This window comes from Aethalodelphis obliquidens, unplaced genomic scaffold (genome assembly GCF_003676395.1).
Source record: "Aethalodelphis obliquidens isolate GAN/ISIS:26980383/991018 unplaced genomic scaffold, ASM367639v1 scaffold39, whole genome shotgun sequence".
NCBI lineage: Eukaryota > Metazoa > Chordata > Mammalia > Artiodactyla > Delphinidae > Aethalodelphis > Aethalodelphis obliquidens.
The window spans coordinates 15,854,520-15,870,759 of NW_020837983.1; the positions used below are offsets into that span (position 1 = coordinate 15,854,520).

General features: G+C 39.0%; 1 protein-coding gene across 5 annotated transcripts in view; it reads left to right on the forward strand.

The window, feature by feature from the left end:
• Positions 1-16,240, forward strand: part of OXR1 (oxidation resistance 1) — a 454,493-nt gene that overhangs the window by 350,679 nt on the left and 87,574 nt on the right. For 2 of the 5 annotated variants that reach the window (XM_027131594.1, XM_027131597.1), the window contains exon 1: positions 2,471-2,755. The exons of 2 other annotated variants lie outside the window; for them this stretch is intronic. In XM_027131594.1, the coding sequence (XP_026987395.1) occupies positions 2,557-2,755 (199 nt within the window). In that variant the 5' untranslated portion in view covers positions 2,471-2,556. Of the gene's footprint in view, positions 1-2,470; positions 2,756-16,240 lie in introns of those variants that run through there. One more of the 5 variants, XM_027131598.1, reaches the window with a different exon arrangement.

A 16,240-nucleotide genomic window follows, 5' to 3' on the forward strand; every position in this document is an offset into this window, starting at 1 on the left:
GTCCGGGAAGATCCCACATGCCGCGGAGCGGCTGGGCCCGTGAGCCATGGCTGCTGAGCCTGCGCGTCCGGAGCCTGTGCTCCGCAACGGGAGAGCCCACAGCAGTGAGAGGCCCGCGTACCGCAAAAAAAAATAAATAAAAAATAATAAATAAATAAAAGTAAGGCAAAGGTTTGCTGGAGGAGGCATGCACGATATATAAGGACACTTTTTTTTTTTTCTTAAAGGATGAGAGGAATATATGTGGTGATATGGCATGATAAGGAGGAAGGAACCAGAGTGGAGAGAGAAAAAATAATAAAACGCAAAGGAATAATAAGGCTGACAAGTCATAGACAACACACACCAGACTAAGGTCAAGAATTAATTTGGAGAACGAGAGGCATGGACGTGTAAGGACCTCCTTCCTTCTGAGGCAATATATGGAGATGAGCTTGTAGATTAAAAAGGAAAGGGGAAGAAAAGTGAGAGTGTTTATATTTCATGGCCTATGATTTTAAGTCATTTAGAAGACCAAGTAACATGTTTGCGTAATGAATTTGGTAACTTCAGGAGGATGGTGATGGGTCAGACAACAAATGGGAAGAATAAAAAGGAAAGATGACGAAATGAGTAAAACGATTTTAGAGACATTAGGGCTTAGCTGAGTTTAAATAAAAACTTGTAAAGCACTTAATCATCAAAGTTATACATTTTTATCCAGCAGCTCTAGCTTTCCATGAAACAGAAGCAGAAAAAATTGATGGGTTAACTGCTTGTAAACCTGTATTTGAACTGGTAGAGTACAGGTTCCTACTAAGGTTAGATGTAAAAGTGCAGATTTAATCAGGTATAAAATACTCAACCACTATTTTGGATATGATTATCACAAACTAATGGCAGATTTGAAGATGTAAAATATATTTTAGAAAAAGGATTTCACTGTAGTTAATCAGGATTAGACTTAAGTCATTGAAATTCAATTTGTAAAGCTTACTGAGCCTCTCTGAGATCTTGGAAGTGGTGCTAAGCTTGGTAATGCTTCCTTCCTTATGAAATGGAAATCGCAGAAAAACTGGGATCCACTTTACCACTCTACCAAATGGGTTCCAAGGAGGTACAGAAGGAAGTCTGGAGCAGTGCTTTCCTAAGCAGCACATCTGAACACAGGGATGGTTGCTGAATATGCATATTCCTGGGTCCTTACTCAGAAACACTGTGAAATCACACTCTGGGGGTACAGCCCAGACAGGCTATACATTTAACCAAGTATAAAGGTGATGCTGATGTTAGAATGGTGAAGTTTGTCCAACCTATTAAGAATTTAAGCTGAAAATGGTGATGATGGGAAAAAGATCAGTCAAATAATTTAAAAGGGGGGGGGGCAGGGCGGAGGATAATCTTTAATGGTTTGGCAAAATGCTTAAGTTCCTCAAAGATGTTTTCTGGACTCCACTGTTCGGTATGATTAGCTCTTCAACTTCCTAGTTCAAACCTTTTCTTCAAATGCATTAATAATCTGGTAATTCCAAGAAAGTTTATTTACCGCATGGGAAAAACTAAAACAGCTATGAACAGATGTGAAAGGAAGAGAATAACCAGATCTCACAGGAAACAAAATCGGGTAGTAAATGTCTGTCAAATGTCGTTGCTCCTTCTCTGCTTAAAGGAGGATAAAGTTGCACACTGAAGCCCTAATTACCTTGCCTTACAGGACCAGAGTCATGGAATGTCAAACTCTAACATCAGTTCCTAATGCCACGGCGAACTTCAAACGTGACGATTAATGTTTTATTTTACAAAGATGGTCTCATAAGGCTTCCTAGGAAGCATTTTATCTGGGTTGTTTTATGTTAACTACGACTTTAGTTTTACCTTAAAACTAACATTCTCTCCTTCCTCTCACCCACCCCGCCCACCAAAATTTCAAACTGCAAAAGTTTCCTGTGGATTGTGCCCCTCCCCCTAACACACAGAGACTCACAGAAACTTTTGGACACACAGAAACTTTTGGACACTGCTCTCCTAGGCCCCCAAACTCTCCGCAAATCCAGCTTAGCCTCCCCAGGGCCATCCTTATACCCTTATACCCTTATATCCGGCTCTACCCTCGGGTCCCGAGGCTCGGCCTCCTCCCCTTTCTCCAGCAGTCCCGAAAGTCCGGTCGGGTCGGGACTGGGCGGGGTAGGGCGGGGCAGGCCTGCTCCATTGGAGCCAGGCACGTGGGGGGAAGCGGATAGGTTCGGTTCGGTTTGCTAAAAGGCCGCCGCGTTTCGACGCTGCCTCTGTTCCAGGAAGTATATATCTACTTTACAAGCTAAGTTTGGCCCGAACTGGCGTTTGGAAGCAACAAGAAAAACTTTTCAAAACTTTTGTCCAGCTTCTTTTCCCCCGACGCCTAGTTCCCTGATGGTCCGCCCCGGGGCCAAGTTCCGGACGTCCCCTCCCCTTTTCCCTCCCAGCCTCCGGTGAGGCGTGCGGAGCCACCGCCCCCAGTGTCGGCTCGGACGCGTGGGTGGGCGAGCAAAGAGTCTCGGCGGAAACCGTTGGCCTCCTCGGCGCCTGCCCGGCGGCAGCATGGACTACCTGACCACGTTCACGGGGAAGAGCGGGCGCCTTCTGCGAGGCACAGCCAACCGCCTGCGGGGGTTCGGGGGTGGCGGCGTAGCCCGGCAGGTGCGCTTCGAGGATTACCTGAGGGAGCCCGCCCAGGGGGACCCGGGGTGCGGGTCCCCGCCCCACCGGCCCCCGGCGCCGTCCAGCCCGGAGGGACCCGGTGAGCCCAGCCTTCCTTCGCGTCCCGCGCGGCCGACCCGGGCTGAGGGCGGGGGGGAGGCGGAGGTGTGGGCGCTGCGCTGGGGGCGCGGCCCCGCGGGCCGCCGGCGTGAACGGGGTGGGCGGGGGGCGCGGGCCGGGCGTTGGCAGGTGTGCCGGGCCGGGATGGCGGCGGGACCGGGGCGAGGAGCGGAGGGCTCGCTCTGCTCTGGGGACGGAAGACTTGCTCGTGTCTGTGTCGTAGCTTTTCCTGCTCTGCTCTTCCTGCTTTCTTCACCTATGCTCGACTTTCCTTACCCCGCCAACTATTTCAAGGGTAGGGTCCCTTCGTTTTTCCCTCCCCGTGAGAGGTGAATATTGAACCAATTGTGACGCTCATGTTTTCCCTCTTAGAAATCATTAAGAACGCTGTGCTTGACTTGGGTTTGGATTGGGTCATTGTTTTTATTTGATATTTGCCAACTGTTAGAATTCACATAAGCACTTAATACGGCTTTGGAAAAGAAAATGTTTAGCGTCCACGGGAACCCAGTGGATTTTTGTGTCGTGTATTTTGAAAGGCTGCGTGTTGTCTTGAGGTGGCAGAACCTGGAAACTTTCCCCAGTTATCATTTCTACTGCCTGTTCAGTTTTCTTTTGTCATAGTGGGGTTGTACTGCCCTTTAAAAAATCAGTCATAATGACAGGACATTGATATCTTACGGAATTTTTAAAAGCACTTGCTGAAGCGGTATTTGCATCATGCATATGGTAACTTCTCCAATGTCGTTGGCTTTCCCTGAGTTAATAAGTGGCAGACCTCTCCTAATCATATTTTATTCTTGTTACCTGTTTTAATATGCATTCTGGTGTTATGAGAGTAAATTATGTGAGTATTAGTTTAGAAAATAGAGAAAAGTACAAAGAATATAAAATCTATCCATGACCCACATCCTAACATTCATTTTAAAGCACTGAAACTGTGAGGATATCTATTGATTTTGTGTGTGTGTGTGTGTGTGTGTGTGTAATTTAAGCTTTGAAGAAACTTGAATATTAAAATGTAATTTTATCATGGTCCCTTTTATTAATTTTTCTTCACTTTACATAATATTTTTTCTTCACAATTCTTGTTTATGGAATTCGAAAAATGAAAAAGGGGATACTTGGTTTCTGCTTTGAAGGACATTAATCAGATGCAGAATCCTCTTAAAGGTGGGACCAGGGATGAGGACTAGAACTTTAAAGTGTTTGAATAAAGGATTTTTTTTTTTTATGAGACCTCAGTTGATTAATTGAAAACAGTTGAAATGTGACCAGCCTCTAGGTAGATGAAGAACTGAGAAATATGTGGTGTAACTTAACCTGGAAGGGGATATGATGAATAATTTAACAAATTTGCCCAAATATATACATCTGATTCATTGATTCAGAAACATGTATTGAGCACACTGCTATATCAAACACTGCCCTTCAGAGTTACAGCTTCAAAATACTATACCGATTCCTCTTCTGTTGAAGCTGCCTTACGAACTCATGGCACTTTCTTTAATATTCATGGTGCCCCCAAATCTCTTGACACAAGTTAGAAAGGCCTTGTGATGTCAGTTTATGACCAAGGTCAGTGGACAGGTACTTCTAGCATTAACTAGCTGAAAGAATCTGTATAAATTACTTAATCTCTCTGGGTGTATATTTTCTCATTTTAAATGAGGTTGATTGGATGATCTCAAAGGTTCTCAACTCTGGAGCTCTTTTTTCATTTGGAACAGAATTAGTGAACATGATAGATGGTAAAGCTACAAATTAAATAGCATTTGGGGTTAAAAACATTGTAAGTCTATAAAGTTATGCCTACAGAGTTCTGAAGGTAGTTCAAAAGATGAATGCCCCAGCAATAACTTGATTACCCCCTCCCACTCTTAGAATAAGTATAGCTTCCTCAGTTGACTCCTTTGAGAGGCAACATGTACACATACAGGTAAAAAATAAATGGTTCTTCATTAATTTCTAGGCAGCCTTTGCTTAAAATGAGAGATCTTTTCTTGGCAGCTGCCTACCAGATAGGTTTCGGGTATAGGGTTTTTCTTTACATTTGTGTCCTTTGGAATGAGTATTTGTTAGTCCGTTTAAAGGATTTCTTCTACTCTTTCTGCTTGTGACTACCTTTATTTTAGATTTTTATAACAGCTGCTTAAGTTCCCTGTTATTTGTCACCCTTCCTTCAGTTCTTTCAAATGTCCTGTGTGTTGTAGCAGTATATCTTGTGCAGACACTTCTACACTTGTAGATCGGCTACACTCCAGGACTCCATTTGTTGTTTGTGATCTTACCCCTCACCATTTCATGTTCAGTAAAGGTGCTGATAAAATAGTTTTACCATTGACAGTTTAAGGATGGACCAGATAAAACTTTGGTCGTATGTTTCTGATTTTAACTCTTTCTGTAAACAAACTGCTTACCTGACAGTGTTAACTGATGCCTTCACTCCTCTCCAAGGTGGCTGCTTTTGCTTTTACCAGTTTTCAGTGTTTGCTGATTCCAACATTATAGTCCCCTCAGGAACATCTAATTGGGACTTAGACACATTAAGGAGCTTATCACACCATTGCTCTAGTTAATAACAATTACAAAGAAGACACACTATGACACAATTTTTGCTCCTGGTTAAAGAGTAAATTATGTTCTGATTCAAAAAAATTTTTAGACCTTAAGTATAGATCAGGTTTGGAGGCATCACCATAAACCTGTATTGGGTAACCTTTAAAAGTAGTCAGTTACTAGATCACATGGTAATAAGTAAAAAAATTTAACACATTTAGAGTTTCAACTTAATTGTAGCATAGTTTTTATCATAAACTTCCCTGTTATGTCAACTCTGCTCTCCCACTTGGTGACAGTATACTTTAAATACATCTCACTCCTATTTGAAGTTTCTTTTCATTTACTTTTACCAATTAAAACAGTATCTTTTGGGGAAATGACAAGAATAAGAGTGGCTAAGAACATTTTCTATGGAGCAGGCACTAGCAGATACTTTTATTTAATCCTAATAAAAACTCTGTGAGATAGGTACTATTATTATCCCATTTTCCTGACAAAGAATCTGGGCCAGGCAAAGAAATAAGGGATATAGAATCCATTTGAGAGTTATCTTCCTATTTCTAAGAGTTATGTCAGACAGGAAAAAATGTGAGAAGAATGCAAAATTCTATCATGTGTGATGTTAAAGTTAAAACAAGTTAAATTAGGTAAAGGATAGGATGGATAGCCACTGAAATTTATTTAGAATCAGAAGGATATTAAAATGAGATGAAAACGTAAAATCCAAGGAAGGTGTAAGAAAACTTAGATATATTTTAGGTTGGAAATTGCAGATGCAGATTGTCAGGAAGAGTTAGATAATAGTTTATCTTGAACCCAGAGAAGACCAAGCACCTGTATAGGATTTGGAGTACCAGTTGTTACTATTAAAAAAACAACTCATGGTGCTGGTCACTCATGGAAGAGGATAACCCTAGATGTCGCCAGTCTTAGTCTCATTTCCTAAGGTGAGGGGGAGAAGAATCTCTTCTTGATAAACAACCTCAATCTGCTCTGATGGTAACTCCAACTAAGTTTGAGGTCTTAATATTGTTTCCTTTGTCCATTGGTTCTCAAGCATGAAGTAGATTTGCCCATTTTAGAATTGCTGCTCACCTCACAGGATGGCTGAACTCAAGGCTTTTACATTATCTGTGTTTTAGGACAAAACTGCCTCTGAGTAGTTGAGGCTACAGTAAAGCAATGAGTCTCAGACTTTAACGTGCCTCAGAATCACCCAAAGACTTGTTAAAACAATAAATGCTGGAGAGGGTGTGGAGAAAAGGGAACACTCTTGCACTGCTGGTGGGAATGTGAATTGGTTCAGACACTATGGAGAACAGTATGGAGGTTCCTTAAAAAACTACAAATAGAACTACCATACGACCCAGCAATCCCACTACTGGGCATATACCCTGAGAAAACCAAAATTCAAAAAGAGTCATGTACCAAAATGTTCATTGCAGCTCTATTTACAGTAGCCAGGAGATGGAAACAACCTAAGTGCCCATCATCGGATGAATGGATAAAGAAGATGTGGCACATATATATACAATGGAATATTACTCAGCCATAAAAAGAAACGAAATTGAGCTATTTGTAATGAGGTGGATAGACCTAGAGTCTGTCCTGCAGAGTGAAGTAAGTCAGAAAGAGAAAGACAAATACCATATGCTAATACATATATATGGAATTTAAGAAAAAAAATGTCATGAAGAACCTAGGGGTAAGACAGGAATAAAGACACAGACCTACTGGAGAATGGACTTGAGGATATGGGGAGGGGGAAGGGTGAGCTGTGACAGGGCGAGAGAGAGGCATGGACATATATACACTAACAAACGTAAGGTAGATAGCTAGTGGGAAGCAGCCGCATGGCACAGGGGTATCGGCTCGGTGCTTTGTGACTGCCTGGAGGGGTGGGATGAGGAGGGTGGGAGGGAGGGAGATGCAAGAGGGAAGAGATATGGGAACATATGTATATGTATAAAAAAAAAAATGTTGGACCCCTCCTCTAGAGTTTCTGATGAGCCAGGACCCATTATTTGCATTTCTAACAACTTCTAAAGTAATGCCAATGCTGCTGATCTGGGGACCACACTTTGAGAATCACTGCTTTCTTTAGTGGGTAAGTCTTTTACCCTTGTTAAGGTTAGAAGTAAATATGGAAATGATGAAATTTGTTAAATGCTTAGTATTTTTGTATTAAGTTTAGGAATAATCAGTGTATTTGGTCTTTAAAATATTTGTTATATTTCAGAGAATTAGGCCTATTAGAGTGCATACAAATTAATCTAAGAATCTAATTGAAGATGAATACTTATGTAATTGTTTTTTGAGTGATTTTAAGTTAAAAGGTGCAAGTATTTGGCTAAATTTTGAAACTATTGGAATGTTTAAGAGAACGTAACATTCATTATATTTAAAACTTTATTGCAATGTATTTACTAGAGTTAAGTTTTTAGAAAGGTTTTCTTGTTAGAGGCAATTAAAGTGTTTACGATAGTAGATGTATAAATACAATTTAGTATATATATGTGAGAGAATTTAATTACTCGTTTGTATTTAAGGATATTTAGTTTGTTTCCTGTTTGAGTTGATCAACTATCAAAAGCACCTTAGAAAGTGTGTTAAATGTACTAGTTTTATAAAAAGAATACACTTACAGTTGAAGGCTTAAAGGAAAACTAGATTTTTATATTTGTACTTCAATAAATCAAACATTAATCAAAAAGTAAAGTAACTGCAAATAGTTTTTTTCTGTGTTTATAAAGACTCCCTAATGGCCATCAGCAAACTTACATTAAGAGACTCTTGATACATTTTTTTGAATGAATGAATATTAGTACAAAAAAGGGGCATGTTTTAAGACCAAATTAATGTATTAGAGAAAGGCCAGAAATTAGCCTTTGTTTTCTAGCAATCAGTGAAAAAGGGAAATGTGATCAGACATAAATCACAGTGTCACTAAAATAAAGATAAACCCGTTGCTTAGGCGGGTAAGAAAAATGCAACTTTTCCTGATAGAATAAAGAGAAAAAATTCTCATGGAATTCTAATATAGCAAAAAGTGTCCTCATCATCTTTATAGTAAATACAGATTCTAATTTCAAAAAGCTATTTTTTAACACCGTTCTTTAATGTAGTTCAGTGGTGTGACAACAAAATGCAAGGTAGTAAAAACAGTTCTATACAGGACGAAAACAATTAACCCAAATATGCAGTTATCTGATGGTTTGTCTTAACTGAGGGGTAGGTGCTAGATTATAAACTTTGGTAAAACTAATGCATGCTAACTATGAAGAAGTCATGCATAACAAATATTAAAGCTTAAAAGCCACCTCCAATCCAACTATATAGTGATGTCATTAATGTTAGGGTAGGCATTATTGTTAAGATCTGTTTTATGAATATATACGTATAAAATGATGGATAGATGGTTAGAGGGAAAGAGTGACTGAAAGATATTTGTTTGCCTTAAGGAAGTATTTCTTAAATGGTGTGTCTAAAGTTAAGCAGAATCTGCAAAAATATTAAGAGATTGGTATTATTGTTACATTCTTCTTTCAGTTTTAGGTGGGGTTTCTTTAACTCTTTGAGGTAACATGAGCAGTGTCATCTCCCATATTTCTTCTCCCCACCTCCTGATATTCATTACATCATATTTGCAATTCTCATACTTACATAGCGCTGTCATACTTACACCAGTCACAGATAGTTTTTCCACTACATAATTGTTCAGTGCTCCCTGCTACTCCTTTGATTATTCCTAGAGTTTTTATTTTGATAATTTCGTATAATTTCATTCTTGTGGCATTGAATAATGTTTCAGTAAGAGGTCTTAAGCAAGCTAGACTGTTTTCTTTTTCTTCTAGTAGGTGATTTGCTTCTTATGCATGAATTCCTGGAGAACTTTTATTTTCCAAGCATTTTAATTTAATCAGGAGCAGAAACAGGAATGACTAGATGTGTGTGCACAGGTATGTGTATGTGTAATAGCCTTTTAGGGAGTAGTCACTATATGGAACAGCCCTGGTCTTGAGATAGAAGGAAAAAAGACCTTAGAAGTTTAATGTTGGGTCTTAACACTTCTACCTGAAAGACTCACGGTTTCTGTTCACGTTTCCTTGGGAAAAACAAGTCACATAGCCAAGTCTGACATCAGTGGGATGGTACAGTGTATTTTATATTCCTCCCCAGGGAGGAATACAGAGTATTTAGTAACTGTAAGGTAGTCTATCACAATGACTACCTTAGAAAACAATTCGTTTGACAGAGATTTGAAGATGCTAGTGTTACTGTCACGGGTAGGGAGTTGTGTAAAGAAGCCTGTTTCTTCTGTCAGTTATTCAGTCTGCAAGTTTAATCCTTTCAAAAGCTCTACTAACAATCCTTCTCAAATTTATTGTGGATGCAACGGTGAATCAGTTCTGGAGTGAAACGCGAGATCCTGCCGTCACAGTAAGCTCCCAGGTGATGCCAGTGCTGCTGGTCCTTGGAACACAATTTTGAATAGCAAGACTCTATAGCGCTCTGTATCATGGATCTTTTCACTTAGAAGTGAGCCACACACAACACAAAAATTCCTTGGCTGGGTAGAGGAAAGGAGCATTAAAGGGGAACAAACAACAGGTTAGAGACCAAGGAGTGTGAGATGTTACCAAATGAAAGGAAAGGTGAGCATTGATAAGGAATTAGTTGGGTGCTTCATAAAGTTCAAATAAAATAAAATTGAAAAAGACTATCAAATTTGCCCTTTAGTTTATTCTCCTTTGCAGGTTTAGGGAACTGGGAAGACAGAAGACATTGCAGTACATTGTGGAATCAGTAGGAGGTGATGGAGTAAAGACAGTGAAAGTAGACTCTTATTTCCAAAAATTCGACTATGAAAAGAAGCAGAAACATAGGCTGATATCTAGAGGAGGATGGTTACAAAGTTCAAGAAAAATTGAGGGATATTTTTAAAAGTTTATTTCTGTTTTGACTATGGATAAGCAGTCAATAGCAAGTGAAAGGTTGAAAGTACAGGCATTTTTTCCTGTACTACTTCACTATAGATGGGATCAGTTAATTAGAAAAACAGTAATCAGCATATTTTTTTAGTTTAGAAGATGCTTTTAAAAGTTTAAAATCTATATTATTGAGTTTGAAAATATTGACTCCCAGCTCAATATTTTTATTTTTATTTTATTTTATTTTTTTAACATCTTTATTGGAGTATAATTGCTTTACAATGGTGTGTTAGTTTCTGCTTTATAACAAAGTGAATCAGCTATACATATGCATACATCCCCATACCTTCTCCATCTTGTGTCTCCCTCCCACCCTCCCTATTCCACCCCTCTAGGTGGTCACAAAGCACAGAGTTGATCACCCCGTGCTATGCGGCTGCTTCCCACTACCTATCTATTTTACATTTGGTATTATATATAAGTCCATGTCACTCTCTCACTTCATCCCAGCTTACCTTTCCCCCTCCCCATGTTCTCAAGTCCATTCTCTACATCTGCGTCTTTATTCTTGTCCTGCTCCTAGTTTCTTCAGAACCATTTAAAAATTTTTTTTAGATTCATATATATGTGTTAGCATACGGTATTTGTTTCTCTCTTTCTGACTGACTTCACTCTGTATGACAGACTCTAGGTCCATCCACTTCACTACAAATAACTCAATTTTGTTTCTTTTTATGGCTGAGTAATATTCCATTGTATATATGCGCCACATCTTCTTTATCCATTCATCTGTCGATGGACACTTAGGTTGCTTCCGTGTCCTGGCTATTGTAAATAGAGCTGCAGTGAGCATTGTGGTACATGACTCTTTATGAATTATGGTTTTCTCAGGGTATATGCCCAGTACTGGGATTGCTGGGTATTATGGTAGTTCTATTTTTAGTTTTTTAAGGAACCTCCATACTCTCCTCCATAGTGACTGTATCAATTTACATTCCCACCAGCAGTGCAAGAGGGTTGCCTTTTCTCCACACTCTCTCCAGCATTTATTGTTTCTGGATTTCTTGATGATGGCCATTCTGACTGGTGTGAGGTGATACCTCATTGTGGTTTTGCTTTGCATTTCTCTAATGATTAGTGATGTTGAACATCCTTTCATGTGTTTGTTGGCAATCTGTATATCTTCTTTGGAGAAATGTCTGTTTAGGTCTACTGCCCATTTTTGGATTGGGTTGTTTGTTTTTTTGATATTGAGTTGCATGAGCTGCTTGTACATTTTGGAGATTAATCATCTGTCAGTTGCTTCATTTGCAAATATTTTCTCCCATTCTGAGGGCCGTCTCGTTTATGGTTTTCTTTGCTGTGCAAAAGCTTTTAAGTTTCATTAGGTCCCATTTGTTTATTTGTGTTTCTATTTCCATTTCTCTAGGAGGTGGGTCAAAAAGGATCCTGCTGTGATTTATGTCATAAAGTGTTCTGCCTATGTTTTCCTCTGTGAGTTTTATAGTGTCTGGCCTTACATTTAGGTGTTTAATCCATTCTGAGTTTATTTTTGTGTATGGTGTTAGGGAGTGTTCTAATTTCATTCTTTTACATGTAGCTGTCCAGTTTTCCCAGCACCACTTATTGAAGAGGCTGTCTTTTCTCCATTATATATTCTTGCCTCCTTTATCAAAAATAAGGTGACCATGTGTGTGTGTTGGGCTTATCTCTGGGGTTTCTATCGTGTTCCATTGATCTATATTTCTGTTTTTGTGCCAGTAACATACTGTCTTGATTACTGTAGCTTTGTAGTATACTCTGAAGTCTGGGAGCCTGATTCCTCCAGCTCTGTTTTTCTTTCTCAAGATTGCTTTGGCTATTCGGGGTCTTTTGTGTTTCCATACAAACTGTGAAATACTTTGTTCTAGTTCTGTGAAAAATGCCATTGGTAGTTTGATAGGAATTGAATTGAATCTGTATATTGCTTTGGGTACTATAGTCATTTTTACAATGTGGATTCTTCCAATCCAAGAACATGGTATATCTCTCCATCTGTTTGTATCATCTTTAATTTCTTTCATCAGTGTCTTATAGTTTTCTGCATACAGGTCTTTTATCTCTTTAGGTAGGTTTATTTCTAGGTATTTTATTCTTTTTGTTGCAGTGGTAAGTGGGAGTGTTTCCTTAATTTCTGTTTCAGATTTTTCATCATTAGTGTATAGGAATGCAAGAGATTTCTGTGCATTCATTTTGAATCCTGCTCCTTTAGCAAATTCATTGATTAGCTCTAGAGTTTTCCGGTAGAGTCTTTAGGATTCTTTATGTATAGTGTCATGTCATCTGCAAACAGTGACAGCTTTACATCTTCTTTTCCAAGCTGGATTCCTTTTATTTCTTTTTCTTCTCTGATTGCTGTGGCTAAAACCTCCAAAACTGTATTGAATAAGAGTGGTGAGAGTGGGCAACCTTGTCTTGTTCCTGATCTTAGTGAAAATGATTTCAGTTTTTCAGCATTGAGAATGATGTTGGCTGTGGGTTTATCATATATGGCCTTTATTATGTTGAGGTAAGCTCCCTCTATGCCTACTTTCTGGAGGGTTTTTATCATAAATGGGTGTTGAATTTTGTCAGAAGTTTTTTCTGCATCTGTTGAGATGGTCATATGGTTTTTATCCTTCAATTTGTTAATATGGTGTATTACATTGATTGAATTGCGTATACTGAGGAATCCTTGCATTCCTGTGATAAACCCCACTTGATCATGGTGTATGATCCTTTAAATGTGCTGTTGGATTCTGTTTCCTAGTATTTTGTTGAGGATTTTTGCATCGATGTTCATCAGTGATAATTGGCCTGTAGTTTTATTTTTTTGTGACATCTTTGTCTGGTTTTTGGTATCAGGGTGATGGTGGCCTCGTAGAATGAGTTTGGGAGTGTTCCTCCCTCTGCTATATTCTGGAAGAGTTTGAGAAGGATAGGTGTTAGCTCTTCTCTAAATGTTTGATAGAACTCACCTGTGAAGCCGTCTGGTTCTGGGCTTTTGTTTGTTGGAAGATTTTTAATCTCATTCTCAACTTCAGTGCTCGTGATTGGTCTGTTTATGTTTTCTATTCCTTCCTGGTTCGGTCTTGGAAGGTTATACCTTTCTAAGCATTTGTCCATTTCTTCCAGGTTGTCCATTTTATTGGCATAGAGTTGCTTGTAGTAATCTCTCATAATCCTTTGTGTTTCTGCAGCATCAGTTGTTACTTCTCCTTTTTCATTTCTAATTCTATTGATTCGAGCCTTCTACCTTTTTTTCTTGATGAGTCTGGCTAATGGTTTATCAATTTTGTTTATCTTGTCAAAGAACCAGCTTTTAGTTTTATTGATTTTTGCTATTGTTTCCTTCATTTCTTTTTCATTTATTTCTGATCTGATCTTTATAATTTCTTTCCTTCTGCTAACTTTGGAAGGTTTTTTGTTCTTCTTTCTCTAATTGCTTTAGGTGTAAGGTTAGGTTGTTTATGTGAGATTTTTCTTGTTTCTTGACATAGGATTGTATTGCTATAGACTTCCCTCTTAGAACTGCTTTTGCTGCATCACATAGATTTTGGGTCATCGTGTTTTCATTGTCATTTGTTCCTAGGTATTTTTTGATTTCCTCTTTGATTTCTTCAGTGACCTCTTGGTTATTAAGTAATGCATTGTATAGCCTCCATGTGTTCGTATTTTTCACAGATTTTTTTCCTGTAATTGGCATCTAGTCTCATAGCGTTGTGGCCGGAAAAGATACTTGATACGATTTCTGTTTTCTTAAATTTACCAAGGCTTGATTTCTGACCCGGGATGTGGTCTGTCCTGGAGAATGTTCCATGAGCCAAAAGTGTATTCTGTTGATTTTGGGTGGAATGTCCTTTATCAGTTAAGTTCCATCTTATTTAATGTATCATTTAAAGCTTGTGCTTCCTTATTTATTTTCATTTTGGATGATGTGTCCTTTGGTGAAAGTGGGGTGTTAAAAGTGCCTTACTATGATTGTGTTACTGTCGATTTCCCCTTTAATGGCTGTTAGTATTTGCCTTATGTATTGAGGTGCTCCTATATTGGGTGCATAAATATTTACAATTGTTATATCTTCTTCTTGGATTGATCCCTTGATCGTTATGTAGTGTCCTTCTTTGTCTCATGTCATAGTCTTTGTTTTAAAGTCTATTTTGTCTGATATGAGAATTGCTACTCCAGCTTTCTTTTGATTTCCATTTGCATGGAATATCTTTTTCCATCCCCTTCACTTTCAGTCTGTATGTGTCCCTAGGTCTGAAGTGGGTCTCTTGTAGACAGCATATATATGGGTCTTGTTTTTATATCCATTCAGCCAGTCTATGTCTTTTGGTTGGAGCATTTAATCCATTTACATTTAAGGTAGTTATCGATATGTATGTTCCTATTACCATTTTCTTAATTGTTTTGGGTTTGTTATTGTAGGTCTTTTCCTTCTCCTGTGTTTCCTGCCGAGAGAAGTTGCTTTAGCATTTGTTGTAAAACTGGTTTGGTGGTGTTGAATTTTCTTAGCTTTTGCTTGTCTGTAAAGGTTTTAATTTCTCCATCGAATCTGAATGAGATCCTGGCTGGGTAGAGTAGTCTTGGTTGTAGGTTTTTTCCTTTCATCACTTTAAATATGTCCTGTCACTCCCTTCTGGCTTGCAGGGTTTCTGCTGAAAGATCAGCTGTTAACCTTATGGGGATTCCCTTGTATGTTATTTGTTGTTTTTCCTTTGTTGCTTTTAATATTTGTTCTTTGTATTTAATTTTTGATAGTTTGATTAGTATGTGTCTTGGCGTGTTTCTCCTTGGATTTATCCTGTACGGGACTCTCTGTGCTTCCTGGACTTGATTGACTCTTTCCTTTCCTATGTTAGGGAAGTTTTCCCTATAATCTCTTCAAATATTTTCTCAGTCCCTTTCTTTTTCTCTTCTTCTTCTGGGACCCCTATAATTCGAATGTTGGTGCGTTTAATGTTGTCCCAGATGTGTCTGAGACTGTGCTCAATTCTTTTTAATTCTTTTTTGTTTATTCTGTTCTGCAGTAGTTATTTCCATTATTTTATCTTCCAGTTCACTTTTCTGTTCTTCTGCCTCAGTTATTCTGCTATTGATTCCTTCTAGAGAATTTTTAATTTCATTTATTGTATGGTTCTTCATTGTTTGTTTGCTCTTTATTTCTTCTAAGTACTTGTTCAGTGTTTCTTGTATTTTTCTCCATTCTATTTCCAAGATTTTGGATCATCTTTACTATCCTTATGCTTAATTCTTTTTCAGGTAGACTGCCTATTTCCTCTTCATTTGTTTGGTCTGGTGGGTTTTTACCTTGCTCCTTCATCTGCTGTGTGTTTCTCCGTCTTCTCGTTTTGATTAACTTACTGTGTTTGGGGTCTCCTTTTTGCAGCCTGCAAGTTCGTAGTTCCCGTTATTTTTGGTGTCTGCCCCCAGTGGGTAAGGTTGGTTCAGTGGGTTGTGTAGGCTTCCTGCTGGATGGGACTGGTGCCTGTGTTCAGGTGGATGAGGCTGCATCTTGTCTTTCTGGTGGGCAGGCCTGCGTCTGGTGGTGTGTTTTGGGGTGTCTGCGAAAATACGATTTTAGGCAGCCTCTCTTCTAATGGGTGGAGTTGTGTTCCTGTCTTGCTAGTTGTTTGGCGTACGGTGTCCAGCACTGTAGCTTGCTGGTCGTTGAGTGGAGCTGGGTCTTCACGTTGAGATGGAGATCTCTGGGAGAGCTTTCACCATTTGATATTACGTGGAGCCGGGAAGTGTCTGGTGGACCAATGTCCTGAACTCAGCTCTCCCACCTCAGAGGCACAGGCCTGACACCCAGCCAGAGCACCAAGACCCTATCAGCTGAAAAGAAAAAAAAAAAAAGGGGGGGGGGAGAGAGAGAGAAAAAAAAACATGGAAGAAAGAGAAAAGAAAAAGTTATTCGAATAAAAAATATAAAATAATTATTAAAAATA